Source organism: Manihot esculenta, chromosome 8 (genome assembly GCF_001659605.2).
Source record: "Manihot esculenta cultivar AM560-2 chromosome 8, M.esculenta_v8, whole genome shotgun sequence".
NCBI classification, from domain to species: domain Eukaryota; kingdom Viridiplantae; phylum Streptophyta; class Magnoliopsida; order Malpighiales; family Euphorbiaceae; genus Manihot; species Manihot esculenta.
The window spans coordinates 39,263,897-39,291,808 of NC_035168.2; the positions used below are offsets into that span (position 1 = coordinate 39,263,897).

Sequence of the window (27,912 nt, forward strand, 5' to 3'; positions counted from 1 at the left end):
ACCGCCACTAGTTGCTTTCCACCACCTCAATGGAATTAAGGAATCATCATTGACTTGGTAAGGTGACATTGAAGTGAACAATGTGCTCAAACGACAATGTCGTCTATTCTCAAAGACGCCAATAAGGATTGGTTTTGTTGACTATGGAGTCCCACAACCTTGCTTTCTTTTTGTGCCGATGGCTGAAAATGATTAAGAATTCTCGAGGGAGGTAGCTTGGAAATGTTCCACTTTTATTTATTGTACTCAAATAAAAAATGGAGCTTGAGATCTTACCATTGCTAATGACGACGGAAGTCATCATCATCAGAAAAGCCCCATCAGCTGGAGCTAACGATCCTGATTGCAGTGATTCCATTGCGATAGATACAATTAATGATGAAGGTTCGGTGATGTTTATATCAGAAACTCTTCATCATTTTGGGTCATTAGAATGTAAATTTCTTGCATACATCAAGATTAATTTAAATTTAAATGTGGGAACTATCATGATGTTAGCTAAAATGTCATCGTTTAAACAAACTTCACTTTCTTGTAAATCTTGGCTCAATGAATGGTTTCACCATCAGCAACATGGGAAATTTTAACAAATGTCAAATCACAACAAATATTGCTCATGGAGTTATGGCAATTTGAACCAGATACAACAGAGGAAGTCCACAAAAAACTACAAAAGTGCATGAGGTTGACAGTAGAAAGCAAGCACCAAATTTACCAGCTGTCCTATAATCCTTAAGCTATTCAATTTCTTCAGCGCCATACAAGAACCAGTTTCCTTGTTATTTTTAGCAAAAGTGAACCAGACTTTGATTGATGAAACTACTGGAGATGAACAACTACATTAGCCGAAGTTCAAATTGGCTATGCAATTTTGCGGCACAATAGGTTAGCTGAGCGTACACTTCTAAAGAAACTGTGGAACTACTGAAGGACATCATCCCATGTTTCACAAAGGATTTAGGTGTTGTATGGGGAGGACTAGATGCTCCAACTAGAATTGGAGAGGAAATCAGAACCAGATCCCTGTTGTTCCTAAGGACTACCTCAAAATGGTAGCCCACATATTATAGACTAAAAAGAAAAGACTTACGGTGAAGCAAGAAGAATACTCATTTCCTCAGCATGAAAATGCATTCATATAAAACTGAGTTGAATTTGTTTCTCAACAAATGAACAAATATTGGTACCTTGTCTGTCAGAACAGTAAGCCCATCCAGACATGCAGTGGTTGATTGCAAATCCAGAGGGAACGAATCCGAATATTGAAAAGCAAGAATAAGTGACAAGAACTTTTGAGCATGACTGCCGGTGTTTCTCACTCTATTGTTGATGATGTTACAAACCAGAGGAAGAAGTGGAGAAAGAAGAATTGAGAAGAAACCTAGAGAATGGATTGCAGTTACAATAATAGTAGTCATAACTGTAATAGGAGATGAGCTAGCCATGACCGACTTAGATTTGTATAGTGCATTGGAAAATAACAGAGAACTTCTGCTTTGGAAACAATGTTTCAGGATAAAATAGATGAGAAACTAATATTAACAAATCAAATATGTCTTCTATTTCCTTAAGGAAATTTATCATGAGTGGAAAATCTTATACATTCTACTAGCAATGTTTAATTAACATACAAGAAATGCCTAAAAAATAGCAGAAAAAAGTTGTGTGGGTTAACTAGAAGCTTGACCACCGCATTATCAAAACACTTCTGTGATTACAAATTAGTTCATTCTGAGTAACCAACTGAAAGAAATCATCAACTGAGAATTCAAAGAAATGTCAGTTATGTAAGAAACAAAGTGGTAATGGTCACATATTATAGCACTCAAGTCATTTTACTATTGTCTGTCGCCTGTCTGTTCTGATCATTTGTTAGAACACTTGGAAAAAGACCCGATTTTCCTTCTTTAACAGCTATATCACAAAGTACAGGAATATTTACTTAAGAAATTGGCATTTCTCACGAACCTTTTTCACTTTCCCCTTCCCCTAAGCTTCTCTAACTCAAAAAAGATTGCTTGAAATGCTAAGCACTTTAATTGGCAACTCAAAATCCCATGCAAGCCAACAATTCAGTAAAACTTGGACAACGCCACCTAAAGATTATTAATGAAGTCCTACAGAATAAAATTCTTCCTACAGCTGTGTTCAAGGGTTCACTTATTAATATTCACTACATGTTAAACACCGTGCTAGAAATCTTTAAAAGAACTTGTTGCATTAATATCCAATAGTAATGATTGAAGTGCAAGCATAAACCAAACTGAACACCTCACTCCTCAAGATAGTAAAAATGCACTCCCAACTTTCTTAAATCTCATTCTGTTGGATATACAAGTGAAACTTTTCAGGCTTTCAGCAAACATGATCAAGTCATTGTGGTATCCAATTGGTTCCTGTACCTAATTTGATCCGAACTTCCCATAATTGACCCAGAATTCATATGAAGAATTTCATAAGCTACAGTCGTGAAGCTACACTTTTGTTAAGGAAACCAACTCCTCCATGACCTCTTCCACTCCAACAATCTATCCAATTACAATCCAACCTAACCTCCGTCTCAGTCCCCCATCCCTCGTAATTTATTATCAGATTGTGTCAACTCTAGCATAATAGCCCTATAAACAATTGCCTTGAATAAAGAACACTGAAAACCCAAAAAAGCCTTCAGTCTCCAACTTAGTCCTTCCATTACAGTTAACTTCAAAACCTACTCTCTAACCACTCACCTTCACAAATTTCCCATTTTAACATCCACCACGTAAAATCCTTGCTCCCATCTTTGCTGCTAACTGAATCGACTACTCCCTCAGAAAAAACCAACACTTGCGAACCACCGGTTTTTTTTTTTAAAAAAAAGAACATCCCATAAGCATAAATCAATCGAAAAAAAAGGACAAAAAGATCAGATTCGATTCGGTGATTTAGAATACAGTCAAGTTTGGTGGGGGGACTTTACCTTGCTATCCTTCAACAAGATGGCGATTACAGAGGAGGCATTTGGGACTGTAAGGCAATTCTTTCTGTGCAGGAAAAACGGGAGCTAACCGACGTTTTAACCGGCCGTTGCATCCTTCATTAACCACCGGTAGGCCGTAGCAATTTTCATTTTTAAAGTTTCCCTACGACATTAGCAGATTTATATATATATATGTTTGGATTTTTTAATAACATTGATTTTGAAAAGTTTGACGACGAGAGAGTGCAGCGAATAAACAATGATGCTCATCCCATCAAAGGTCTCTGTATTGAAATTATTGAGTACTCCTCAATTCTCCAATAGCTAATGTATTGAAGATTTGTTTATTAGTTTAAAATTGGATATTTTATTTTCGATAGAAAAAATTAGTTTTTATATGAAATTTTTTTATATTATTTTATATATAATAATTAAAAAAAATCTTTTATTAACATAAAAAAATTATGTGTATGTTTTTTTCAATTTTATTGATTTAATATTTCGAAAGGTAATATTCAATTGAAGTTTATCACAACGAGGACATTAATCTTAGAATTTTATTCGAATTCTGTCTCGTATAAGCTTTTTTTCATGATTTTATTCGAAAATTTTTTATGATTTATACTTGAAAGATTAGAAAAAAGAGGCATATCTTTTTCAAATTATGAGTTTAGATGGATATTTGAGGAGCATTTTTGTCAAAATACTCTAAAATTGATATTTTTGTTAGATGAATTCGTTATAATATTATTCTAACTCATATTTTGACTAAAAAATCTATTAGGTATAATTTTATAAATATAATCGGTAGTTTTAATTTTAAAAAAAATTAAAAAAATTTAAAATAAAATAATTTTTTAATTGATTTTAGTGGAAATGCTCTCCCCTAACAATCAATTTATTTTTCAGAAAAATAAAACAGTCAATTTATTTATTTTATTATTAGAACGATGCAGGAAGGAATGTAAGCGGAGCTCTTGGTGGACGGAGCTTCATGTGCGTTAACAGCATTACTTTAAATATATTTTTGATTTGTAAGTTTATTTTATACCTATACATAACGTAGCAATAATAAATAGATAGATTTTGATGTATGGAATTTATAAAAATCTCTATACATATTATATTTTTTAAATTAAAATTAAATAATAAAAAATATTTTATATAAAAATATTTTTTAAATATAAATTATTTTTCATAAATAAACAGAATATTAAATATTTCAATAGCTGAAATTCTAAAATATTTAAATAAAAGTTAATACCTTTAACTTATTTAATTGTTTATTATTAATTTTAAATTTTAGAATGAATAATAATTTAATTATTTAAATTAATAAAAAGTTGAATTGTAAGATAAATATAAGTACTAAAAAATTAAAATTTAAAGATAAATTTGCTAACATAATACATTTAAGCATTAAATAATTCTAAAAAATATAAAAAAATAATTTTGATAATAAATTTTAAAGTAAATTATAATTTTATTATTTTAAAATATTTATAAATACTAAAACATCAAAATTTTGAAATAAGATCATTAAAATAACACATTTCAATATGTAATAATTTTTAAAAGAATATAACACAATAAATTATAATATTATAAAATTAATAAAAAATCGAAGTATTTTTTAAATTTAAATTTTAAATTAAATAAGTTAAAAAATTTATGAGTGGTATTCTTTTAAATATATATAAACAGAAAAAGTGCAATACTAATATTTTGTGTGCAATTAATATATTTACGCATAATTATTTGTATAAAAAATAAGACAAAAAGGGATTTTTTTTTTCACAAAAAATAAAAGAAAAAGAGTTGCCTTAAAAATTCAGAAAAATGAAAGTACAACACATGAGCAGGTCGTTATTATTTATATATTATACCAACAGATAACGAAACAAAGGGTTTGGTTTTTCACATCGCGGCCAACCAAAAAAGCTATCGTCATCCGCCTCCGTCTCACCACCGTCTTCCTCCTCCTCCTCCGCCCTCTTACCCTAACCCTAATCTCGTTAATATTTCCGTTTCAAGCATACCGGTACGCCTTTCTTTATGTAATTTGCGTTTTAACCTTCACTCTCCCTTAAAACTTCCAACCCTAATCTTTATCTGCATCTCTTGCTTCGCTAATGTCTTCGAAACCTTGAAACCAGAGCATTGACCACCCATAGTCAGGCATTGTGATTGACTAGTTGGAGGTTAATTGTTTCGATGATTTCATTTTGCACACACAGAGAGGGAGAGAGATAGTTACCGAGCGTAAGTGAATTGGATGTTAAACGAGGTCGTTTATGGTGTAGAGTGGAGCTGCTTGTGTTTTTGTCATGGCTCAGCAGCAGTCCTCGCGTCTCAATCGGTTACTCACTCTATTAGACAGTATCCTTCGATTATTGAGCTGTCTTGGCATTCTTGGATCTGATTTAGTTTGGTGCTACGTTGCATTTTGCTTTTATATTCAGTGGTTATGTTTTTATTTGTCAATTGTTTGTTTTTCTTTGACAATAATTTCTTTTAAGCTGGTTCGACTCAAGCAACAAGATTTACTGCCGCAAGGCAAATTGGAGATATTGCCAAATCACATCCTCAGGATTTGAGTTCTCTTTTAAAGAAGGTACTTGCATTGTTACTGTTTTACTGCTATTTTGTTTTAAATATATTTTTTTATGAAGTTTGTGTTGCACTGGCATTATCTTTTTTAGCCTGGTCTGTGGTGTATTGTGTTGGAGGTTTACTATTAAATTCTGATCTTTTATCTAGTGCTGGTTCCATTCTAATGGTAATTACCAAGTTTGAAGTATACAGAAGTAGAAACAGATAATTAGAAGTAACCCAAATTACAATTTAGGCTGTCAGGGGCTATGCCAGTTTTGAATATTTTGGATGAGGTTCTGATTTGGGTATAAAGGGTCATTTAAAAAATTGTTGGTATGTGCATCTACACTTGTATTAAGAAGTTGCTATGACCAATATGAGGATAGAGAAGTAAGTTGGATGGTGTTTGAAGTGTGTCCAAAAAGAAATTTCAGAAGAGGGAACCAAAGGGCGTAACTAACAAGGGGATACTAGGAACGTTTTTGGAGATGTTGAATATTAATGAAGTGTTGTTGCTAGCACTTGAAATAGGTCCTTTTAAACCAACTATATACAAGACAAGTTAAAATCCCCCCCCCTCCTGTTTCATTTCCTCGAAATGCACAGTCAAATTAACTCTCTCTCTCACTTTCACACACACATGCACAAATGAAACAGAAGAATCAGTGCAAATTCGCTGAATTTCAGAGTGATATTATGTTCATATTTATGGTTTATTATTTGTTCTGGTTGGAGGGAAAACATTATTATTATTATTATTATTATTATTATTATTATTATTATCATTTTTGCTTCAATGGTGACTGGTGATTGTTATCCTGTAGAGTGGGTGTGATAGATAGGGATAGCTCTTTTTTTTGTTCAACAACACAGATTTCATGAGAAAGAGGAGATTCACAGTATGCAATAAATAATAGTCTGTCTCTCTAGAGGTTTACTTTGGGTGGTGAGTTTGTGGAACACTTTGTTCATTAGATAACATTTGGGACTTCGATGTTCTTTTTTTCAAGTTATAGGACAAGTTTGGAGCAGGGTTGATTTAATTTTTTTGAAGTAGTTGGGGTGTTTTGTTAGTTGGTGTTGCTTTGATTATGTCTTAGACCTTTGATGGTGATATTAGCTTTTAAGGAGGGATGGGAGTTTGCATAAGATGGTTTGTTGTAAATTTTTTAAATGGTATTACATTTGGAGAGGAGATGAGTATTCTTTTTGGAGGGAAAATATTCATTGCTTTGATTGAAAGAATAATATCAAGTGCTCTTTGCGCTAGTTCCTGAATGTCTGCTTATGCTGCATCTAACTTATGTTTTTGAAGCCATTACTTTGCATAATCATAATGGTATATTGTATTGTGCCATCTTCTATAAAATGTACATTGCTCATGTGCTTCCTTAGTATGCTCACCATGTAGCTGTGAGCATGCCATACTTGTTATCCTGTTGGAGATGGTTATCCACCAAAAATTGAATTGGATTTCCCCCAGAATTGAGTCCCTCTAAGCTATAAAACTATTATAAGTATTTCATTATTTGCTTTACTTTTGGCTAAAAGTTAGCAGTATTACTTTGAACCTTTGGTTCTTTGTCCCCCACCCCATACACACGCATGCATCACAATGTCGTAGTGATCCTTCTCTTGAATCATTCTTGAATGGTTCTGTTATTTTAAGCTTTTTTATTTGCACTCTTGTTGAATAATTGCATTAACTTTAATATTGGTTGAGTTGGCTTTGAAATGTTGTTCTCAGCAATTATCTTGTCCTTCCTGCCCCCTGTTTTTTTTCCTGGTATAAAGCAATCAATATCCACATTCTGACTTGCTTATGTGAAAATAGGTTTCTCAATATCTCCGTAGTAAAAACTGGGATACAAGAGTTGCTGCTGCCCATGCGATTGGGGCTATTGCTCAGAATGTTAAGCACACATCTTTGGCTGAATTATTTGGTTGCATAGAAACAAAGATATCTGAGGCTGGCATTTCAGGTGTTGTTGAAGATTTGGTTGCTTGGCCTGATTTTCATTCTAAGATCATATCAAGTGGTTCATTTAGAAGGTTGTTGATGGATTTCGCATATGCTACTGTATTTATTTCTCTAATGGACTCAGTTTATTTTGATGTATCTCATGTACTCGGTTATTTGATAGATCCTCATAAGAGTATCGTGTTTTTTTTTTCTTTTATGTAATTGATATTTGTACAGAAATGTAAATGATTATATATTTTGATATCCTAACGTTTTTAATTCTTCTCAACACTGTTTAAACAGTTTTGATATCAACAAAGTGTTGGAGTTTGGTGCTCTATTGGCATCTGGGGGGCAGGTAATATTCTTTCTTTTTTTATTTTTAGAATCAACTACATGTTCAGTTTATTTTATTTTTTCTTTTGGCAGTTATCCTTTTGTTTTGGTCTGCTTCCCCCCCCCCCCCCTCTCCCAATCACATGAAGTGTGGTGTAGAAGGTGCTGCAATGAAACAAAAAATGAATTGTTGCTCATTTACTATAAATCAAAGAATACCAACATAATGAAAGTTGTTTAACTTTAACATCACAACAGTTGAAAAAATTAATCAGGCCTTTAATGGAAATTGTTGGAGCAATTCCACATCCTTTTCTCCTCAGTCTTCCCCCACTTCCTTCCTAGCTTGCAAGCTTTGGAATTGCCAACATAAATTTGAGAGGTTGGTTAAACTCCCAAAAAAGAAAATCTGATCTGAACTAAATTTCTTTGTTATCTTGGCTATAGATTCTAAATTGTTCAATCATAATGACATCATATTTATTAAATGAATTAGGCATCTGTTTATGAAAGGAAATTCTCTCCGAGATAATAGGACTATTTTGTCATCTTGGATTCCACATCCCTTTTCTCCTCAGCCTTCCTCCACTTCTCAACAATCCCATTAAATGATAGGTCTTTCATCATAGTGATTTTATTTGATCAGCCACTTCTAGTAGCTGTTCATCCTTAATTATTGGTGGTTGTGCTATGGAAATTGACCAAGTCTCCCTTCCCCTTGTGTACTGCTGCTCTTTCTCATCATCATCATTGAGCAGTTGCTGTGCTTTGTTTTAACTTTTCCTTTGAATTTGAAATGACTTAATATGATACATCATTGCCGGTATGAGCCTAGCTTGTGCCAGCTCCTTTCAAATGTTCATTTTCTCCTTTTTGAATGGCTTCATTTGTCAGTTGTTCTTATATCAGTTTTGGTCCAGGAGTATGATATTGCAAATGATAATTCCAAGAATCCAAGGGAGCGATTGGCTCGTCAAAAACAGAACTTGCGACGTCGTCTCGGTTAGTTATTGGCACACTTTTGTCATTCTATATCAATTGATATAGTTTTAGACGTGCATGCATTTAGATACTAAGTTTATATATCAGGGTCAGATGGAGGTTTGCAGGGTGATTCAATTAGAAAATTTGCTTTTCAACATGTTTGAATGGGTTTACACTTATTTCTTTCTACTCCACAATTGCCTAGAAAGTGATGCAAATTATGTTTGGATTTTTTAAACACAGTGTGTGTCTATCACAAGTAGGGAAGAGAGGGAAGTGGGGATTGGAACGACTTCTAGATCATGGTTTCAGGCAGAGACTAGGCACTGAAAAGTCTGAAACTATTGGGATATAGATCTTCCATCCTCAAGTTAAATTTGCTGACTTTACTTGTCATGTTTACTCCATACTTAATTCTTCATACCTTTGATTGGTACTGATTTGATTTGATGGTATGAATTCTATTGAAGCTTGCTGATTGGATACCTATAACCTTTTAGGTTATATCTTTGAAATTTTCTTTTGTGTTGTAATAACATTAATCATTTATCTTTTTATGTCAATAAGTTGAATAATTATGGACTTGTAGTTGTGTAGTTTTAGATTCTAATTGTCCGTGCTTTGTGCTATGTAGTGATTTTAGCTTGATGTTCTGCATTGTTGGATTAATTTTACTTTATTTTGATGTGCAAAACCATGCCTTAGGAGTTGGGAAGAACTGTAATCTTACAGTTATCTATTTATGAGGTTTTAGTTACATGCAGCTTGTCCACCTGTTCTCCGTAGACCCACCTTTTCTCTTAAAAAGGTTAGCTTGTCTTGGTGGGTTACCTGCTTTGGTTGAAGGGATGCATAGTTTTTGTCATACAGCTAAGATGATAGTTGCTTTTTAGGGTCAATGGTTCATACCAGCATATATTAACAACGTCTTTGTGTCTGATATCTAGTTAATGAGTTCCATTTTTGAGGGTGGAAGCGAAGTTTTATTGCTTAGTTCTTGCACTTGCTAATTATTTGGAAGGTGTCAGCTTTTTTTGGCTGTTATCTCCTATCACTAGCTGATTATGTTTCAAAGAACCTTAGATTTTCCATTTAGTTTAGAGCAACTTTGTAATATTTTTGTTCAAATTGGAGACTTTGTCTTGGGAGGGGGCTATAGAAAATTTGAATTGGCATCTTGCAATTTGTTTGTGGAAGGTACAGAGGAAAAGAGGACAGCATGGTTATCACATTTAGGATTTGTATCCTTAAGGTTTTCCTTGTTTGGGGATGGAGAGATAAAATCTATATTAGAATACTACAAGGTTGAACCTTGATAAGTTACTAAATAACGGAGAAAAACTAAAGTTTTAAAAATAAATTCTCATTATAGAGGAAAAAAAAACTTCAACTTAACTTTTTAATTTCTTCTTTATTATTTATAGCCAAATATCTCCTAATTCTAGTTGGAATAGAACAAATCCTAATTGAAATAGGAAAATAAAATAAATCTTAATTGAAATTGTAAAACAAAAGGTAATTTTATTTGAATAAAGACAAATTAAATCTAATCCTATTAATAAAGGGATGATAATAATAATAAATCATAGCCTAACTAGAATATAAATAAAAATCTACTTTCTTCCACAATTGCCATAATTGCCACTTCAAAAAGGATAAGAAAATATTGGAAGTCCTCCACTTGATTTAGGACGATGAAATTCGTCTATCTTTTTAGCTTACAGGAGAATTTTAATAGTCAATGATATAAATTTTACTCTTAATTCAAATAGGATCATAAAAAAGATCAAAACACATTAAAATATTTCATATATGAGTTTTCAAAAGTGAATTAATAAAATTTAAATTGGACTCACGAATTTTAAGAAAAATAAGTCTATTTATTTTTCTTATCTTCCAAATATGGTAACTCAATGCTTTTAGGATTTTTATGATTTCATGCCTTCCTAATTGAATACTTGAAGAATATTATCACATTTTTGCACTTCACGTTGTTGGAAAATATTACCCCTTTGTGCACGTATCAGGTATGTATGTGGTCTTTGTTCCTCCTATATCATCAGTAAAGTTGAGGAGTTGAAACAGCTATAAGGTGTCAAGAATGAAACTTCTTGATGTCTATTTGACTCCATTGCTAACATTCTTTCAAATTTTAACCATCTTTTGTTATTGCTGGTGGTTCAACATTCACAATTTAATTTCATTTTTTTCATAAGAAATGTATTTGTTTGATCTATGGTTTTTCCATCTCTTTCCAGGATGTCTGTTTCATGTGGTGGGTTACTGTATCATGTTAAGTTTTTTTTCCTGATGTGCCAAGTCTCTTCTCACTGACTTAAACTTTGTGAGCAGGTTTGGATGTTTGTGAGCAGTTTATGGATGTCAATGATGTAATTAGAGATGAAGATCTTGTTGTCCAAAAATTAAACCCCCAAGGAAATGGATTGGAGCATAGGTTTTATATGCCTCCGTCTGCACATAACATCCAGCGACTTGTTGCAAGTATGGTTCCTAATGTTGTATCTAAAAGGCCAAGTGCAAGGGAACTGAATCTCTTAAAGCGAAAAGCAAAAATAAATTCGAAAGACCAAGCAAAAGGTTGGACTGAGGAGGCTGATACAGAGGTGTCATTTGCTCAGAGTACAACTCCAAAGGCCTCAATTCAAGATTCATTTAACTCTAATAAGGTATTAAATTGGTTGTCTTCCTTCCTCTTTAGATATAGATGACTATCAGTTACTACTGCATGTGTGCTTGCTTTTCAGTGAATGCATACATGATACACTGATGTTTGTTCTTGTGGCTGCTATTGTTGTTATTTGTATTATCATTGTTGGTGCTGTTATATCATTCTGCTATCTGTCAATTTTAAATCCTTCCTATCATATCAAAAGATGTTATATATGAATCCAAAACCTACTTTCTAAATCTTTGAGGATATGAAACATCTGCTACATTGGGAATATACATTAGGAGCCTTTTAGCTAACTGACACAGAATAAGTTTCTACATACTTCATGTGTCCTGATTATGCATGCGCCAGCCTTGCAAATCCAATTTTTTAAGGAAGGGAATATAATTGTAATATTTTTATTGCTGATGGGATCTGTTTAATGGCATAATTTTTAAGTTGGAAAAATATTCCAAAGTCGATTGGTTTTTTACAAATTTGAACAGTGAGAGTGACAATTGTGGCCTATTTTTCCTATTTTGGTTGTCAAAATTCCTACTATGTAACTTGTCTTTTGGCAACACTTTGATGCTGAGTTTTAATGCAGGTAGATGCTGATGAAGACAATTTTGAGCATGATGGAGATGGGAGGTGGCCTTTCCGTGGTTTTGTTGAACAAATTATCCTTGATATGTTTGACCCCAGTGAGTTTGTATATATTCTGCTAGGTGTAGTATTATATTATGCTGTTCATAACTCTCAAAATATATTTGCAGTTTGGGAGGTTCGCCATGGTAGTGTTATGGCATTGAGGGAAATTTTAACCCATCATGGTGGTTCTGCTGGGGTGCTTATGCCTGACTTGAGTTTGGATGGTGCCGTAGATGATCTAAAAGATCTGGATTATTCAAGCACGGTGAAAAGAGAGAGAGAAATTGATTTGAATATGCAAGTTTCGGCTGAGGAGTTGGAACCACATCTGAAAAGGCCAAAGTTAGAAGAAGGAACATCTCTATCAACTGGTACCATGTCCTCTACTGCTTGTGGTGGTAACTTTGACATCACTGTCAAGGTTGAAGATGGTGGATGGAATATCCCTGCAGGACAAGTTAATGGTCAAGTTGATGTTAATGCTGTTAAGATGGAGGAATGTGATAATTACACTGATGGGATATCTTGTTCATCTAAAGGTGCAGCTGTTGTAATGGAGCCAAAGGGTCACTGTGAAGATAAGGGTTCTATTGTGAAATCAGATATACTGAACAACCTTGCAGAAAATAGTGACCTGACGAACTTTGTTAAACTTGCTAGGCATTCATGGATGAAAAACAGTGAATTTCTTCAAGATTGTGCAATTCGTTTCTTATGCATTTTATCATTAGACCGGTAAGATCTCAGTCTTCACTAGATATTACTTCTAGATTTTGGCTCAAGATTAAGAATTCTTTCCTCTGTGTTATAATGCCAAAGTAGACCCCATCAACTCCAAGATTCAAGCTTGTTGCATTTTGCATACACTGATTACCATAAATTTGATGTTAAGGAGCTTTATATGTCCAAAATTACCCCCTTCATTTTTCTTCTTTTGATTGGTTTTGCAATATTGTGATTGTGTCTGATTATCAGCCCCTTCAATTTTTTCTTCTTTTGATTGGTTTTGCAGTTTTGGAGATTATGTGTCTGACCAGGTTGTTGCTCCAGTAAGGGAAACTTGTGCACAAGCACTGGGGGCTGCATTTAAGTACATGCATCGCTCATTAATTCTTGAAACGCTGAATATTCTGCTTCAAATGCAGGTAGATATCATGCAAAAAATGAATATTGTTCTCAATATTATTGGAGATGTTGGGTTTGCAATACACTTGGTGACTTCATGGTGGTTTTTTTGCCTACTTCTTTGTTCAGTGTAGACCAGAATGGGAAATTCGTCATGGAAGCCTTTTGGGTATCAAATATTTGGTTGCAGTTCGTCAGGTAAACTTTGTTTGTTGGCATTAGTTGTAAATTCTAAACCTTCATAAATTGTGTACTCTATGATGTTGATTAGTGGTCCCTGGTGCTTTGAATTTTATACAATAATGCATATTGAAGTAGCACTGTACCATCTGGACTTGAGTATCAGTTGGTTGGGATAGGCCTAAAACTATGTCTTAGGATGAGGCGTTTAGTTCTGTGGTTGGGCTGTGTGGGAAGACCATAAAAGTTCTAGTACTTCAGCTTAATCTGACATTTTCTTTAGAACACTGGGTGGCAGTAATGCCTGATATGTAGAACAAGAAGTCTCAATGATATTTTAGGCTCAGTTGATTTCCAGGTACCATTTTATGGTCTCCTTCACAACAAAAAGTTTAACTCACCTATAATATGGATATTATTTGTACTTGAAATCAGCTTCTCTTCTATTTCAGAATTTGTCAATTGTTTTTTAATTATATTCTGATTCTATGTACTTTTAAAAAATCTGGAATACATTGCTTTGTGGTTTATTTTCACTTTCTATATGCAGTAAGTTATTTGTAATAAATTCAGTTTCTGTATATTCTGTTCTATCCTTTTTACATGTGTCCTTACACACGGACAGTATACTATTTGGTATGTATTGTCCTGCAAAGCATATGCCTACAGACTGCTTGTTGTGAACAGTCATGCTGGAAGAGCCTTTGCCCTACCAAGGATGTTGGATTAATTCCTTCCATGTCCTGACACAAAGGCAAAAGGAGCTGACATGGTCACTTATCTTTTATTGCTTATACATCTATTACATTCAAGCCCTTGTTGTATTCAAGTTGCACAGTTGTTTGTTTACCAGTGCTCATATCTTTACTTCTTGCTTCTTGTAGGAGATGTTGCCTGATTTGCTTGGCTATGTTTTGCCAGCTTGTAAAGCTGGGCTTGAGGATCCTGATGATGATGTTCGGTCCGTCGCTGCAGATGCTTTAATACCAACAGCTGGTGCTATTGTTTCTCTGAAGGGTCGAGCTTTGCATTCCATTATTATGCTACTTTGGGATATATTGCTTGATTTAGATGATCTAAGTCCATCCACTAGCAGGTATTTCTGCCAGCTAGTTGCCTTGGTATTTTGTCTTTCTTTATTTTTTCTTGTTTTATTTACTATTTACATTAGCTAGTAGTCATTTATTTTCCAGGAAAAATAAGAGAGATGATATATACACTTATTTGTGTTACACCTGTTTTTAAAAATCGGTTTTTCATATTTTTTTGTGGTTTCTTTCTCTGTCTTCCTATGCATCAGTAGATATTTCTTATGCCTGTGTCTGAACTTGTTGCTTCAGTAGCTTACCAATTAAAAGTATTCAAAGATATGCAAAAAGGCTTCTCATGGAATCCAGTGACGAAATGAATTGTTGTATGTGTTTTTGCAGTGTGATGAATCTTTTGGCAGAAATTTATTCTCAGGAGGATATGATTCCTAAGATGATATCAAAAGAGAAACAAGAGTTAGATCTGAATGAAGTACTTAACGTTGATGATGCTGGAGAAGGAAGAGATCTGCAGGAGAATCCTTACATGTTATCAACGTTGGCGCCGCGATTATGGCCATTTATGAGGCACACTATCACATCGGTTCGATATTCAGCCATTCGAACCCTGGTATGTGATGTTAACAATTAACATATGCCATCTGCTTTTGAATTTCAATCTGCATTCATTGGAATATCACATAGTTGGCTCCAATATTTGGCTTTAGGTATCCATGAATCCTTGCCTTGCTTCTAGCAATGCATTTTTTGCCCTTTTCCTTGGCATATTGATTCTATTTGGCTTCTATTTTGGTCTTCAATCTCAATGCCTTCAGTGTGTTTAAAAATATGCTAGTACCAGTGTCTTGCTTCTTAATATGTTAGATTTTATATCCTTGTGTATATGACTGAAGAATCTCATTTGCAGGAGCGATTACTTGAAGCCAGTTATAAAAGGAACATCTCTGAGCCATCTGGTACTTCATTTTGGCCCTCTTTTATTTTGGGTGATACCCTTCGGATAGTTTTTCAGAACCTGCTGCTTGAATCCAATGAAGAAATTTTGCTATGTTCAGAGAGGGTTTGGAGGCTACTTGTTCAGGTTTTCTCTTTGATTAGGATGCCATATTCTTTGGACGTTAAATATTTTTCTTTAATCCTTTGATTATTTATCTTCTCTATCTCTGTGGTGTTTTTTTTTTTGGTTGTTGTTGGGGGGGGGGGGTTGAGGTCTAAAATTAGTAAGAAGCCTTCTTAGACTCATGTGATATTAAAATGAAGTAAAGAGTATTTATGTTGAAATATGATAACTAACCTTGTTAACTTTTTAATTGGAAGGGTCAATGAATTGGTTATCATTTATAACTTAGTTGATAACTACGAAAATATGAATGAATGTTTTGGGCCTTAGCAGCAGTTGCAAAGATAGGGGAGAAGTGGAATGATGTCTAAAGCGGGTCTACAAGTAGCAGTTGCAAGTTCTCTCCCTTGAACCATTAAGAAGTGTTGAAATATTATGCATATATGTTTACTTATTTATTGCAGTTCATGTTCTATCTTTGATAAGGATGCCTTTCATACCTTGATCATACATTTTAACCATTAATGCTGCTCCTATTAGTATAGTGACCCTAAACTAAGAAAATTCCTTTCTAAATTGCATTAAATTTCTACTAGGCGTTAGTATTAGAAGAAAATTACTTTCTAAATGACAAAAACTCCTGGTGAAAGCATAACATCACTAAATTGCATTAAAATTCTTAATTTTTTAATAGGAAAATTTTCAAGAAAGCTCTGAAGTTTCATAATAAAGAATTAAATAAAAGTAACCTACAAATTTCTTTTTCCATGATTGCATTATGCAGCATATTTGTTATATTTTAATCGTGCTGCCAAAAGTCTGGAATTGGCAATAAGCTCAACATCAATAGTGAATTGGACCATATCTTAAATATACTTGGTTGAGTAGAAATGATATCTTCAATTGCACTTGGCAATTTTTAAATGACGTCTTAAAGAAAGTTAACTATCTAGTCTGGAACACCAATGTTTGAGATGATTGAATTATGTTTCATTTAACTGAAGCAAGATACTGTGAAATACAAATTCTTTTGGTACTTTGCAGCTTTGGCAACTATCATATGAATTTTTTGTGGGATGGTCAAGTAAATACTTGCAATTACTGCTGTTTTATCAGTTCCCTTCAGTGTGCATTTTATGCAAAAATTTGTTTTTCTTTAAGCTTCTAGTCTTATTCCTCATCTTTAGAGTGGACCCACACTTCTTTCTTTTCCCTTTAATGTTAGTGTCCAGTGGAGGACTTGGAAGCTGCTGCAAATTCATACATGTCTTCTTGGATGGAACTTGCAACTACACCATTTGGTTCACCATTGGATTCTGCAAAGATGTTTTGGCCTGTGGCTCCACCTCGAAAGTCTCATTTTAAAGCAGCAGCTAAAATGAGAGCTGTGAAACTTGAAAATGAGTCTTGTAAAATCATCGGCATGGATTCCGGGAAGGAAACTATTCCCCAGGAAAGAAACGGAGATGCTTCTGCCAGCACAGTTAAGATCATTGTTGGTGCTGATGGTGAGATGTCAGTCACTAATACTCGAGTGATTACAGCATCAGCATTGGGAATTTTTGCTTCTAAGTTGCGTGAAGGATCTTTTCCATATGTAACAGATGCACTGTGGAATGCCCTTGCCTCTTTATCTGGAGTCCAGCGGCAGGTAGATTTGAGAAGTCTCTCTCTCTTCCTCTCCCTCTCCCACCTCCCTTTATCTCTCTCTCTCTCAATAATTATTCTACTTTATCAGGTGGCATCCATGGTTCTTATTTCATGGTTCAAAGAGATCAAGAGCAATGACCTGTCTGAAAAACACGGAGTTCTACCTGTTTTTCCTAACCATATCAAAAGTTGGTTGTTGGATTTATTATCAGGTACTGACCCTACATTTCCTACAAAAGATTCTGTTCTTCCATATTCTGAGCTCTCAAGGACATATGCGAAGATGCGCAGTGAGGCCAGTCAGTTATTACATGCCATTGAGTCCTCTGGCATGTTTGAGAATATATTATCATCTATTAAAGTAGACGTGGAAAGCTTGAGCACTGATAAGGCAATCAATCTTGCTTCAAAGTTGCCTCCATTATGTAATGACAGTACTGGGAATGAATCTATAGGACGAAACATTGTGGATGATATTGAATCATCAAAGCACAGACTTTTAACAACTGCAAGCTATTTGAAGTGTGTACAGGTTGGTATAGTCTTGTCCTGTGGTATGTGGCATTGAACCTTTTTTGTGCATGTTTGTAGGAAATTTCTGCCTTCTGGTGGAACCCTTATCCAAACTATATTGGGAAGTTGATTTCCTTGATTTTTCTTATTGCATGCTTATTTTTCGGAGTGAAAGGGCAGATATGCCGATGCTTTTGTTCGCTGCATTGAATGTTTGTATTCTCCATACTCTTTCATTGACAATGTTGTTCACGAACAATCTGCAGAGTAACTTGCATATTACTGTCTCTGCTTTAGTTGCTGCTGCAGTTGTCTGGATGTCAGAACTTCCTGCACGACTTAATCCAATTATTTTGCCTCTGATGGCCTCAATCAAGAGAGAGCAGGTGACTATATAAACCTTACTTTTTTTTATTGCCAATGTTGGTTGTTACTGAATTCTACTTTTTGATATTCTTTTCTGAAGGAGGAAATATTGCAACACAAGGCTGCTGAGGCACTTGCTGAGCTAATTTGTCGTTGTGTTGCACGTAAGCCTAGTCCGAATGATAAGTTAGTAAAGAATATTTGTAGCCTGACATGTGCTGATCCCTTAGAGACGCCTCAAGTTGGAGTCATCAGTTCTATGGAGATTATTGATGATCAAGATTTTCTTTCCTTTGGGAATAATATGGGAAAACAAAAGTCAAAGGTTCATACCCTAGCTGGTGGCGAAGACAGGTCAAGAGTTGAGGGCTTCATTAGCAGACGGGGTGCTGAACTTGCATTGAAACATTTGTGTGAGAAGTTTGGCGCTTGCTTATTTGACAAACTTCCAAAACTATGGGATTGCCTCACTGAAGTTCTGATGCCTGGAAGTCCTGCAGATGAACAACTAATTGCACAAAGTATTGAGTCTGTGAAAGATCCTCAAGTCCTTGTAAATAATATTCAGGTCTTCTATTATCCTGATTTTATCATTCAGATATACACTTGGAAGTTGGAAATTTGATTATATAATTAGTTATCTTTTGTTTTATTCATAGCTGGTCTTTAGTCACTCCTCTTCTTATCACAACTCATAGGTTTGCATGACAGAATATCTGTTTCTTTTTCTAGATTTTTTCTCTTGACCATTTATAAGTGGCAACACACATGCACACAAACACAGTTACACAAATGTTAATGCTCATGCCATTGGAAACCAGTATCAGGGGGCAATAAAAGAGACTGGGCAGGATAACTCTATGCCAGCTAATTTGATTTAACCTTACAAAAGAAAGGGGTATTTTTGGTATGTGTTAATACTGTTAGTTGTTTGTTGTAAAATTTCTCCCAAATTTCCTAATTATTGTTTCACCTCTTTCCCCAATCATTACAGCTGGATTCTTAGTTGTAGATCCTTTCATGGGCTTGTGTTTATTTATATTCTTTACATTGATGAATTTGTAGGTAGTACGTTCTGTTGCTCCATTGTTGGATGAGACATTGAAGCCTAAGTTGCTCACACTTCTTCCATGCATTTTCAAGTGTGTTCGCCATTCTCATATTGCAGTTAGATTGGCTGCTTCAAGGTGTATCACTTCAATGGCCAAGTCAATGATAACAAATGTCATGGCTGCTATAGTTGAAAATGCTATTCCAATGTTAGGGGATGCTACTTCTATTCACGCCAGACAAGGTGCTGGCATGCTTGTTAGTTTTCTTGTTCAGGGATTGGGTGTAGATTTGGTACCATATGCTCCTTTATTAGTTGTTCCTCTTCTACGGTGCATGAGTGATATTGATCACTCTGTTAGACAGAGTGTGACACGTAGTTTCGCTGCTCTTGTTCCTCTTCTTCCATTAGCACGGGGTCTACCCTCTCCTAGCGGATTGAATGAGGGTCTAACAAGGAATGCTGAAGATGCTCAGTTTTTGGAGCAACTACTTGACAATTCACATATTGATGATTACAAGCTTTTCACAGAACTGAAGGTGACATTGAGAAGGTTGGTAACTTGGTATCATTACCCATATGTTTTTTATCTTTAAAATGTAGCTTATCATATTTAAGTTAAATTTGCATGTTGTGTACACTATGGGCATGGTGAACTCTTCCCTTTACATACCAAGAAAATTGACAATTATGATGACCAATCATTTCTATGATTTCCTTTTCTCAATGGTTGAAATTTTGGTTAAATGCACTCAAATGTAATTTGGTCTAGGAAGGTTTGCTGCTAATGCTTGTAATATTGACGTGCATTGAATTGATTATGTTGTAGGGAATAACTGTAAATTTAGGGTGTGTTTGCCATTGTTTTAGTTGCTGTTTGGAAAAATATCATCATGGTAACAATATTAAGGTGGTTAAACGTTATTTTTAATGTAAATTTAACATATTTTGATTTTAAGAACTCCAAAGCAGTCGTATATCAGATTCGTACTACTTAGAAAACCTTTAAAGGGTGCTTTTTAAAGAATGTTATTTTGACCTCTTTAAATACACTTGGATGCAAGTATTGAAGTGCTTTGTTTTATTATAGTTGAATCCTCAAAATTTTCTAATTGTGAGAGGTTGATGTAGAATAATGTCTTGACGGTTAATTTATTCTTTGTTTTGGAATTGGGGATGGAACAAGGCTAAGATGTGTGTTTTCAGATCCCATTTGAGGCAGCATATGATTTCTTTCTTTCTTCTCTCTCTCTCTCTCTCTCAAATAAAAAGGAAAAAGGGTTTTATACAGACACGTAATTGCAATGTTGTAGTGATGGAAGGATGAATACTGAAGGAAAAAGGGTTTTATAGATGGTGAAGACAAGATAGTTTTCTTTTTTTTAATCCTTTTTTTTTTGGGGGGTTTAGTTCATTAACAAATTGTATAGTTTAATCTTGGGTTATATTTGAATTTAGCCTTCCAATATGTAGTGTTTTTTCAATATGGTTGGTGGTCCTTAAATTACATGTTGTGCTGTTAATCCTGATGCTTTGTTGTGACACAGCAAGATTCTGTCGTGTGGTGGAAATAATTAATGTAGACGTCATGGGACAAATAATAGTATTTAATGACTTGATTTTGCTAGAAAGTGTAGTGACCACATTGAAAATTTGCTTCTACTTTGAGGCCTGTTTCCCTGCGTATCCCTAGTCCTTGGTGTGGATTACAGATGCTTTCGATTATTTTCCTTCCATGGTTTCTAATAAATCAAGGTAACCTTTCCTACCTTCCAAATTTATTTTACTTGATATCTTCACTTAACCAAACAGGGTACAGTCTGTTTCCCCTTCTCCACGTTGCATTCTTTCCGCCTTCTTCTCAATCAAGTCCATAGTCCTTTAAATTGTTAAATCATGAGCGCAGTGATTAAAATGCTGATCGATGATGGGAGAAAAGGTAGCAAAACTGTTACTCTACATAATGTGAATAATGAAGGTAGGATCTATGAGCTTGAATAACTCATGTTTGACTTTACAATACAGACGAGAAATATAAATTAACTCTAGTAAGTAAATAACTTAAAATAAGCTAATCTAAAGAGATATAAAATTTTGGTGACCTCGTCCAATTTTGGTAGCTTTTGATGGATGACTTCAAGGTGCGTCCTTTTACTGCACCGGAAGCTCTTTGTTGCTATTGTGTGAATGTATGTGTAAGTTTGTTTATGCACATGTATAGGCATACTTTTGAATGCATCAGAACCGTAACGATAAGTTTGGTGTTTTCAGATATCAACAAGAGGGGATTAACTGGTTGGCTTTCTTAAAACGTTTCAAACTTCATGGTATTCTCTGTGATGATATGGGACTTGGTAAGACATTACAGGCATCAGCAATTGTGGCATCTGACATTGCAGAGCGCCGTAGTAGCCATGAGGATATTCAACCATCATTGATTGTTTGCCCATCAACACTTGTTGGACACTGGGCCTTTGAGATAGAGAAGTATATTGATGTTTCTGTAATATGCACGCTACAATATGCTGGCTCCACTCAAGAGCGTACATCTCTTAGAGAACAATTCAATAAGCATAATGTTATCATTACATCGTATGATGTGGTTCGCAAAGACATTGATTTCCTTGGGCATTTTCTGTGGAATTATTGTATTTTGGATGAAGGGCATATAATCAAGAATGCGAAATCTAAAATTACAGCTGCAGTGAAACAGTTGAAAGCCCAACATCGCCTAATACTTAGTGGAACACCTATTCAGGTTGGATATTTGTGCAAAAATACATTAAAATTAGCATGTTGGTGTTCCTGACAATTGGTTTACCTTTTCTTGCAGAATAACGTAATGGATCTATGGTCTCTCTTTGACTTCCTAATGCCAGGGTTTCTTGGGACAGAGAGACAAGTAAGTTAGTGTCATATATTTTCTTGCACCTAATCATGATAACTTGTTCATTGACTGGCACTGCTATGGACGTCAGGCTCTTCTACTTGGGTTTTACTCTATTTAAGAGAATGTGAATGGTACAATGAAAAGTGGAAAATTGAAAGTGGATTTGTACATGTCAGCTTTATCATTAATCTACCTATTCTTTTACATATATGTACCGCCACTTTTTCACAATATTTCTGGTTGGTGAAGACTTTTCACTCATGCTATTGGAACCGTTGCTGCTTGTTTGAGGCTCTTAGAAAAATCAGACAATCTCTTAGAGTTTCGTAGACATTTCTAGATTGTTTTTTCTTTGTAATTTTTGATATCCAATTGTCTTGATAACCTTTATAAAAATTGAAACACCTTTTGTTATTATGTAATAGTTGTTGGACTTTTGGATTGCACGGATCGCCTTGAAAACATTAATTGAAAAGGAGATTTTGTGTTGGAAATGAATGGTTGTTTCTTGCATGATTTATGTTTGTACCTATGGCAGTTGGTGGATCAAAGGTTTGACTATAGAATTAGTCTCCCACAATTCTTAACTTCTCATTCCTAATGATTATCATCTGTGTATGCAAGTGTTGATTTGATACTGTTTTTGCAGTTCCAAGCCACTTATGGGAAACCTTTGTTGGCTGCTAGAGATGCTAAATGTTCTGCCAAGGATGCTGAAGCCGGGGTGCTTGCCATGGAAGCCTTGCACAAGCAGGTGATTTAATTTCCTTCCTTTCGTATTTCCTTGCATTCTTTAATTCCCATTTTTGTCCTGCAACTCTCCTACTCCTGCTCCTGCTATTTTGTTAGAACCATTGCAGTTCCATTTATTGTCAATTGCTCTTTTATTGAACAGGTGATGCCCTTTCTCCTTCGGCGAACAAAAGACGAAGTTTTGTCTGACTTGCCAGAGAAAATCATTCAGGACAGATATTGCGATTTGAGCCCTGTCCAGTTAAAATTATATGAACAGTTTTCTGGTTCACCTGCTAGGCAAGAGATTTCAAGTATGGTAAAACTGGGTGAGTCAACACATAGTGAAGGACATAGTGCTTCACCAAAAGCATCTTCACATGTTTTCCAGGTAATACAGGCTGTTCTCCATTTTTCTTTTTCGTTTCTTCATTTTCTGGCCTAGCAATTAGTTACAGATGAACTGATATATGTCCTGCATGTTTCAGGCACTTCAATATTTGCTAAAACTTTGCAGTCATCCATTGCTTGTTGTTGGTGAAAAGATGCCTGAAATACTTGCATCCCAGTTATCTGAACTCTTTCCTGCAAGTTCTGACATAATCTCAGAATTACATAAGTTGCACCATTCACCAAAATTAGTTGCTCTCCAAGAGATTCTGGAAGAGTGTGGCATAGGTATAGATACTTCGAGTTCTGAGAATGCTATGAATGTTGGGCAGCACAGAGTTTTGATATTCGCTCAACACAAGGTAATGAATACTTCATGTTCCTTTCTTTTTTTCATAATGTTATTTCTTGCATGCTCTTTTATGATTTTTGGTTACTGTGGCATCTTGTGTAGGCCCTGCTTGACATTATTGAAAGAGACTTGTTTCACTCCCATATGAAGAAGTGAGTTACTTTCTGCTACTGTTAAACTGAGTTTTATAACCTCATGACATGAATATCTTTTATTTTCTTGCCTAACTCCAACACCATCAAAGAAAGCTCTAAACGGGGACTAGTTTTAGCTTGTTCTTCTTCTTCTAACCTTTTTACACCAGTGATTTTACTGCTCTCACATCTGTCAATTTTTTTATGAGATATTGAACATACAGGATTGCATTTTTACTTAAGCCAATCTATTTCTTCGTGTGATATAGCATATCTTTTATTGCAATTAAATTTGATGACAATATGACATTACCCCTCAGAGATGACAGGATTTCATTTTGTTGATAATTACGGAGGGAGGGTATCTTAATTGACCTTGGGAATGAAGCTGAAGGAATGGGAGAGGGCTTATGGTTATACTTAGATCAAAAGTTTATAGTTTCACCCTCAACCAGGGTCTTATCTGTATTGGTAATGAGAATAAATGAATATTCGAGCTTCTTTTAATATCCAAAGAAATAAACTTACTTGTAGATATTGAATAGAAAAGCAAGGATGTCAGCTTGTATAGGTCCAGTTGGATAGTTCTATAGTTAAATTCCATCTAGTAAAGTGGGAGAAATATAATTCTTGAAAATGATAGACAGAAATATTGCAAATAAAACTATTGAATATGCTGATGTGGCAGGGACTACCGAGGAATTCAAAGGAGAGTAGCTTTGTCATGACTACATTGGCATCCTCATATTCCTCGCACTTTTCTCAAACCAAAGAAATAATAATATCTGCTTCTTAGTTGTGGGGGTGGAGGCGGTTTTCAATAAGATTTTCTGGGTTAGCTGGTTGTTTAATAGATGAACTCATATGATGATGTGTTGACATCAGACAAAGTATTCATGTTTTTCTTTGTCAATCATATATTCATATTAGTTCAGTGGTTACTGGTCACTGCATTTATGTCAACTAAAGTTGTTCTGTCACTTACATCCAATTGTTTTGAGGGCAGTTCCTACTGTGCCTCTTCTTTTTCTGTAGAGAATAATTTCCTTGAGTGATGACTTGGCTATAAATTAGGTGAATCAATTGATGATCAGTGTTGTTAAATCCCATATTGGTTGTGGAAAGGGTAATGTATCCCTTATATGGGCCATAGGCACTCCTCCCCTGAGCTAACTTGCTTTTGGAGTGAGTTAGGCCTGGCCCACATTTAACATGGTATCAGAGCCTCCCCATTCGATATTGGGCTTCCCATAAATATGTCATGTACCAGTAAAAATATTGGGCGTTAAAAGGGGTAATGTGTACCTTATATGGGCTATAGGGACTCCTCCCTGTGAGCTAGCTTTTGGGGTGAGTTAGGCCTGGCCCTCATTTAACAAGTGTAAAGCAATTTTGAAAAGCAATATCATTGCCTTGATGCTTGTTTCTCACTTTTACTTTTTAGGATTTTGATTATGGGTGAGAGGATTTATGTAGAAATTCAGCTTGTATTAGAGTAACCTACTTTTGCTCTTTAATCATAAGAGCAAGTAATTTTTGAGGTTTACAAGCATTGGACATCTAGATAAAGCAGTTAACATTAATACACCATTAAACCTAACTGTTCTTTTAATACCTTATGTTCAAAATTCACTAATTCAGTAGGATGATGATTTGGGAATCCACCATATCTTGAAGTAACGAGTGTAGTAGAATAATGGTACGTGGACTTTCAGCATGCATTTGGGTAGCCATGTGACTGACTTGAGCTAGTTTGCAATTAGGATGTAGTTGGTTAAGGAGTTGTTGAAGGGAGAAAAAAAAAAGAATAATTCTTTTGATGGTAAATATGAACCCTCGTGTACATTAATAGTTCCTTTTTAATTCTTGTTGGTGAAGATCCTGAAGCATAAATTTAATGGTTGCTTTCTAGGCATATCCGGCCTGCAACCACCCCCAAGTATACGCTTCAACAGGAATTACAAAAAGTATATGGAAGGGGGGTTTGCATTTTCATTGCCCTGTTAAACTAGAAGTATTTGATTTATTACGAGGAACTTTTATTTATATAGGCTGGCACTATCACATGATTTCTGATGGTGGCCAATTAGCAATAAGCCACTACAGATCAGATTCACTAGCTCGGAATTTGGAGGACTCTGTACTAATTATTTTCTTTCCCTTCTCCTTGTCATTCTTCCCTTTCATATGTTTGTGAAAGTAAAGTACAGGATTACTTTCATTAGATATAAATACAATTACATGGTTCTTATTGGTGTTACTACTGGTTTAAAACAGTGTCACATACTTGCGGCTGGATGGATCGGTTGAACCAGACAAACGTTTTGACATTGTAAAGGCTTTTAATTCAGACCCTACTATTGATGCCTTATTGCTTACAACACATGGTAAGATTGTTCTTTTTTACTTTGTTGTTTTTAACTTGTGAAGTTGGTTAATTTATTTGTTCTCTACTCTCTATGCAGTTGGGGGCCTTGGTTTGAATCTGACATCTGCTGACACCCTTGTTTTCATGGAGCATGATTGGAATCCAATGCGAGATCTTCAGGTACAGAAGTTCAATCCTGCTTGTGGGCCTATCCATCCACACTGCTCTCAAATAGGATGTGTAATGTGAATATAGTTTCTTGTCTATATTAGCTTTACCAAAATAATTTCCAAACAGATCTTCTATGTGTTGCAACTTGCAAGATGGGCAAAGTTCAAGGCTCATGAAAATTTGGTGGCTCTACTTGATTTTGCATGACATTGGAATATATGTTATCATCAGAAGTTCCATTAAGCGAGTTGAAACTTTAACACTCCTTGTGTCATGTTCTTTCCTATTTACTCTTGTATCGGTGGTAATGGATTTATGGATTCCAATTCAGCACTTTTAAATTATTTGTGATTTGAATGTAAAACATATTATGCAACATAAGGTTTCAACTGTTGTTCCTATGGGCTATCAATCATTGCTGTCCACTACTAACAGCTTCACCTCTCTGTTTTGGATCTGTGTTTGCAGATGTGTTAATTTATGTTTTTTACATTCATATTCAATTATTATTTTTTACATCTATGTTATGTAACTATTTCATGTCTAAACTTTAGTTGCTGCTTCATCATGCTCGAATGTTATGTCTTGCAGGCTATGGACAGGGCACACAGATTAGGTCAAAAGAAAGTTGTGAATGTTCATCGTCTCATCATGCGTGGCACATTAGAAGAGAAAGTTATGAATCTCCAGAAGTTTAAAGTATCTGTTGCTAATGCTGTTATTAATGCAGAGAATGCCAGCCTGAAAACAATGAATACAGACCAGTTACTTGATTTATTTGCATCAGCTGAAACCAATACAAAGGTATAACTAGGAGATGAGTTTGACGTGTTTGTGACTATCAATTTCCGTTAGGAAATGTTTTTTACTGAGCCTCTTTTACCCTTTCATTGTCTTTACGAGTTGACATATTTAATATTGGTTTAATTTTCAGGGAACTATGACCTCAAAGCATGCAGATGGTAAGACCGACGGAGACCCTAAATTAATGGGCACTGGGAAGGGCTTAAAAGCTATCCTTGGGGGACTGGAAGAGCTGTGGGATCAATCACAGTACACTGAAGAGTACAATCTGACGCAGTTCTTAGCCAAGCTCAACGGGTGAACCGCAGTTACTGATACTGTGTACAAAGTGTATAGTTTTTGAGTTAGGAAAAGAAATTTTGACATTCTAATGTTAGTTCTTTTTTTCCCCACCTTTATTTTTGCCATTTTTCTTTCCCCACATTCATTTTTTTTTTTCGATTTCTCCAATATGCGTGATTGATGTGGGAGGCTGGGGAAAAGATGGTTTTAGTGGTTGGTTCAAGAGCCTGACACAAGGGATATCAAAATGTCAACCCAAAACGCATCAGATGGGAAAGAGAAATTGTAAAGTTCGAATATTGTATATACGATTAGCTTCTTTCTTATTCTAATCTAAAAATCAATCATTTCAAATTTTGTTGTCCACAAAAGCACTTGAAATTATGTTTCGTGTTTCATGGAAGATTCTTACGTTATGAAAGTAGTTTTATGTATGCAATGCGTGGTTATTGATCTTTTGCTAGCAACTATATTTAAATGGGCCAAGTCCTCCTCACCTGCAAGTGTGAATCAGTCCAGGTGGAGGCGGCTTGTAGCATCTTCTTCTATTATTTTTGTTAAAAGAAATGCCAATACGACAGTAGACTGGCTGTGTAAAGCTTCCTTCAAAGATTCTTGTCCCATGTTCTAGGTTTC

The 27,912-nt window shown here is 35.0% G+C and overlaps 1 protein-coding gene and 1 long non-coding RNA gene across 3 annotated transcripts; one reads left to right on the forward strand and one right to left on the reverse strand.

Moving 5' to 3' along the window:
• Positions 1-546: 546 nt before the first annotated feature.
• LOC110620499 lies at positions 547-3,246 on the reverse strand. The gene is made up of 2 exons (XR_002488824.2): positions 2,960-3,246; positions 547-1,381 (listed from the first exon to the last, which is right to left on the reverse strand). It is a non-coding gene; the product is annotated as an uncharacterized LOC110620499 (long non-coding RNA).
• Positions 3,247-4,847: 1,601 nt separating this feature from the next.
• On the forward strand, positions 4,848-27,630 carry LOC110621089 (TATA-binding protein-associated factor BTAF1). 2 transcript variants are annotated; one of them, XM_021765146.2, is made up of 29 exons: positions 4,856-5,000; positions 5,263-5,338; positions 5,479-5,573; positions 7,389-7,606; positions 7,821-7,875; positions 8,774-8,855; positions 11,190-11,524; positions 12,116-12,212; positions 12,285-12,894; positions 13,172-13,304; positions 13,414-13,482; positions 14,349-14,560; positions 14,895-15,123; positions 15,421-15,594; positions 16,799-17,224; positions 17,312-17,755; positions 18,003-18,122; positions 18,203-18,670; positions 19,168-19,706; positions 21,425-21,911; positions 21,987-22,055; positions 22,693-22,797; positions 22,939-23,166; positions 23,264-23,527; positions 23,620-23,669; positions 25,929-26,038; positions 26,117-26,199; positions 26,782-26,994; positions 27,125-27,630. In XM_021765146.2, exons 2-29 carry the CDS (start codon positions 5,287-5,289, stop codon positions 27,293-27,295), a joined length of 6,138 nt encoding a protein of 2,045 aa, XP_021620838.1. In that variant the 5' UTR covers positions 4,856-5,000; positions 5,263-5,286; the 3' UTR covers positions 27,296-27,630. The 2 variants fall into 2 exon arrangements, 1 of the variants encoding a protein (XP_021620838.1); XR_006351751.1 differs by lacking the exons at positions 23,620-23,669; positions 27,125-27,630 and having other exon boundaries at positions 4,848-5,338; positions 26,782-26,993.
• The last annotated feature ends 282 nt before the right edge of the window (positions 27,631-27,912 follow it).